General features: G+C 45.7%; 1 protein-coding gene across 1 annotated transcript in view; it reads left to right on the forward strand.

Moving 5' to 3' along the window:
- The window catches only part of LOC143275236 (pancreatic lipase-related protein 2-like), a 16,573-nt gene that overhangs the window by 2,768 nt on the left and 11,305 nt on the right, over nt 1-2,500 (forward strand). The window contains exon 2 of the mRNA XM_076579211.1: nt 1-55. This exon is cut by the window's left edge and continues 174 nt beyond it. Coding sequence (XP_076435326.1) covers nt 1-55 — 55 coding nt within the window. The remainder of the gene's footprint in view (nt 56-2,500) is intronic.

Consider the following 2,500-nt stretch of genomic DNA (forward strand, 5'->3'; position numbering starts at 1 on the left):
GCGCAGATCTCTGGGAACGCTGCGGCCAGGGCCCCGGGTGTTGGAAGGATCACAGGTATGGTGATGATGATGACGATGATGATGATGATGATGACGATGATGATGTCGACGATGACGATTGTAGCCGGTTGGGCAGGGTTCTTTCACCACGTCAGCACCAGTTTCCTTCAAGGCTTTATTGAGGACAAGACGGGGAACATATCGGGACTTGGGTAAAGGGAACAGGAGAGCGGGGGCTTAAAGGGCAAGGGACTGTCCTCGTGAAAGGAGGGAAATAAATAAGTACGTAAATGATTGATTACCCCTATCAGGTTGACAGAGGCCCGCACACACACTGCTGTTGCCTGTTCTCTTTTAACTCTTTCCATACGAACGGCGAAAGAGACGACGTTAACAGCGTTTCACCCCAATTACCATCATCAAAATATTGCAAGCGGAAGGCTCTTATACTGAAGACGTGAAAGTTTACAAAGAATACCACAATTCTGACGACGGAAGCTAAAGGCTGGGTCATTCAGACACCCACTGGACATCCGAGGGGTCTGTGTAGTGGAGAAGAGAGGACTGGCCGTACTGAGTGAGTTAAAGCTAACTGAGAACTGATGATATTGGTTCTACAAGGAAAGGGTAGGAGAACTCACTTCGTAAAAACATATCAAGATGCAGCACATCCACCCTACATGATTATTATCTTATGATGCTAAAGCTAACACGGGTCATAAACATGCACTCTCTCTCTCTCTCTCTCTCTCTCTCTCTCCTCCTCTCTCTCTCTCTCTCTCTCTCTCTCTTTCTCTCTCTCTCTTTCTTTCTGCGGGCAGGAACAATTTCCTGTACCATTGATGGATCTCGTGACGCGGAGTAGAGGCAGCTCGTCGTGCCTCATAATATGGAGAAGAGGCCATGATCGCAACCTTCCCAGGTTTGAGGAAACTCTCGAAGTGAGCCTGTCTTCGCTACGCTTCATGGTGAGACGAGATGAACAGAGAAACGATGGAGAGATAGACGTGAGACGACGAGTTATACAGTGATAATGAATGAATGAATATGCGATTGTGAGACGATGATGAGACATGATATACAGTGAGATATGAAGAGGAGATGAGACGATTGATGATGAGACGACGCGTGTGACAGGATGTATACGAGATGATGAAGATGACGAGGATGCTGAGACGACGTGCGATGACATGATACGCGACGATAGACAGTATGGATGATGATGACAACGAGATGTGATACGATGATGATGCAGAGTACGGATGACGTGAGGATGAAGATCCGGTATGAGACGGATGTATACACACCAGAGATAACACCTAAGTCTGTTCCAGCACGTCGTGGGTTATGGGCTATGCCCTCATTTCGTTCCGGCATTCATCAATTTACCACAACACACACACACACACCAACAAACACACACTAGATTTACGTGGTGAGTTTTGTATTCTCATGGCAGCTACCCATTTACGGGAGGGCACAAGGAAACGACAGGAGGTTGAGGGTGGGGGTGAGCGTTTGGTTTCGACGGCGGTGGGGGGCCAACCGGTTTCGTGTGTTCTGGAACCATCCGAACGGTGGACGAGGGGTTACGGATCGTTACGTGGCGTATTTGATCTCTGCGTGGTACCACTGAATGGGGGTTCTACACAGCAAGTCTGCACATGGATTACCTAATCATTAAAAAACGAATATCTAATTCTCTTCCACGAAGGTGTTTCAACTATTTTTTTCTGTTTTGTTCATCTATGTACAAAACCAACCATTCCTCTGCCAACGTTTCCTGTAAACCTTTTTTTTCCTTTCTACAAGTTGAGAGTCCCCGTACGGCTGTGCCCAAAAAAAAGAATCCTTACTAGTCATTACAATATTGTATGAGTGTATGTGTGTGCCAAAAAAAAAAGGAATGCGTTTGTGTCTTAGTAATCTTGTATGATAGTCAGTCGTGTCCGAATATCACCATCAGAACAGCAGAGGAGGCAACTGTTGTCCCGACTATCTGGGCTAGAATTTGATTATGGTGGAGAGTGACTTGCCAAAGTTAAAACCCACATCCTACTCTCTCTGCCAAGAGGGGTTTTGGACAGTTGGCGTTGGGATGGTTCCCAAAGACAAACTGCATCCCCCCCCCGCCCCAGACCCTCCAAGGCTGTAGCGTTGTGAGCCAGTTCAATAGTGCCTCCTTGTTTTGGCGATAGCATTGAGATGGCCATAGTGGTCGGCGAGGCTCTATGCACCATAATTTTATTTGATTTGATTTGCCTCCTAGTATGAGAGTCATTGTCCTTCACAAAAGACGAAGCTGTAAATGACTCTCCCATTGTAATGGAAAAATCATTTACCACACAGCTATCACTTTACTGCTGACCCAACTGTAAAGCATTTGTCATTCTGTCATATAAGCTGATAGTTGTAGTGAATAGACAATAAATGAACGAGATGATAAATGTCATACTTAGCAGTTTTTGTTTTTGTTTTGTTTGTTTGTTTGTTTCGTTTT

The sequence above is a fragment of the Babylonia areolata genome, chromosome 30 (genome assembly GCF_041734735.1).
Source record: "Babylonia areolata isolate BAREFJ2019XMU chromosome 30, ASM4173473v1, whole genome shotgun sequence".
In the NCBI taxonomy this organism is placed as follows: Eukaryota; Metazoa; Mollusca; class Gastropoda; order Neogastropoda; family Buccinidae; genus Babylonia; species Babylonia areolata.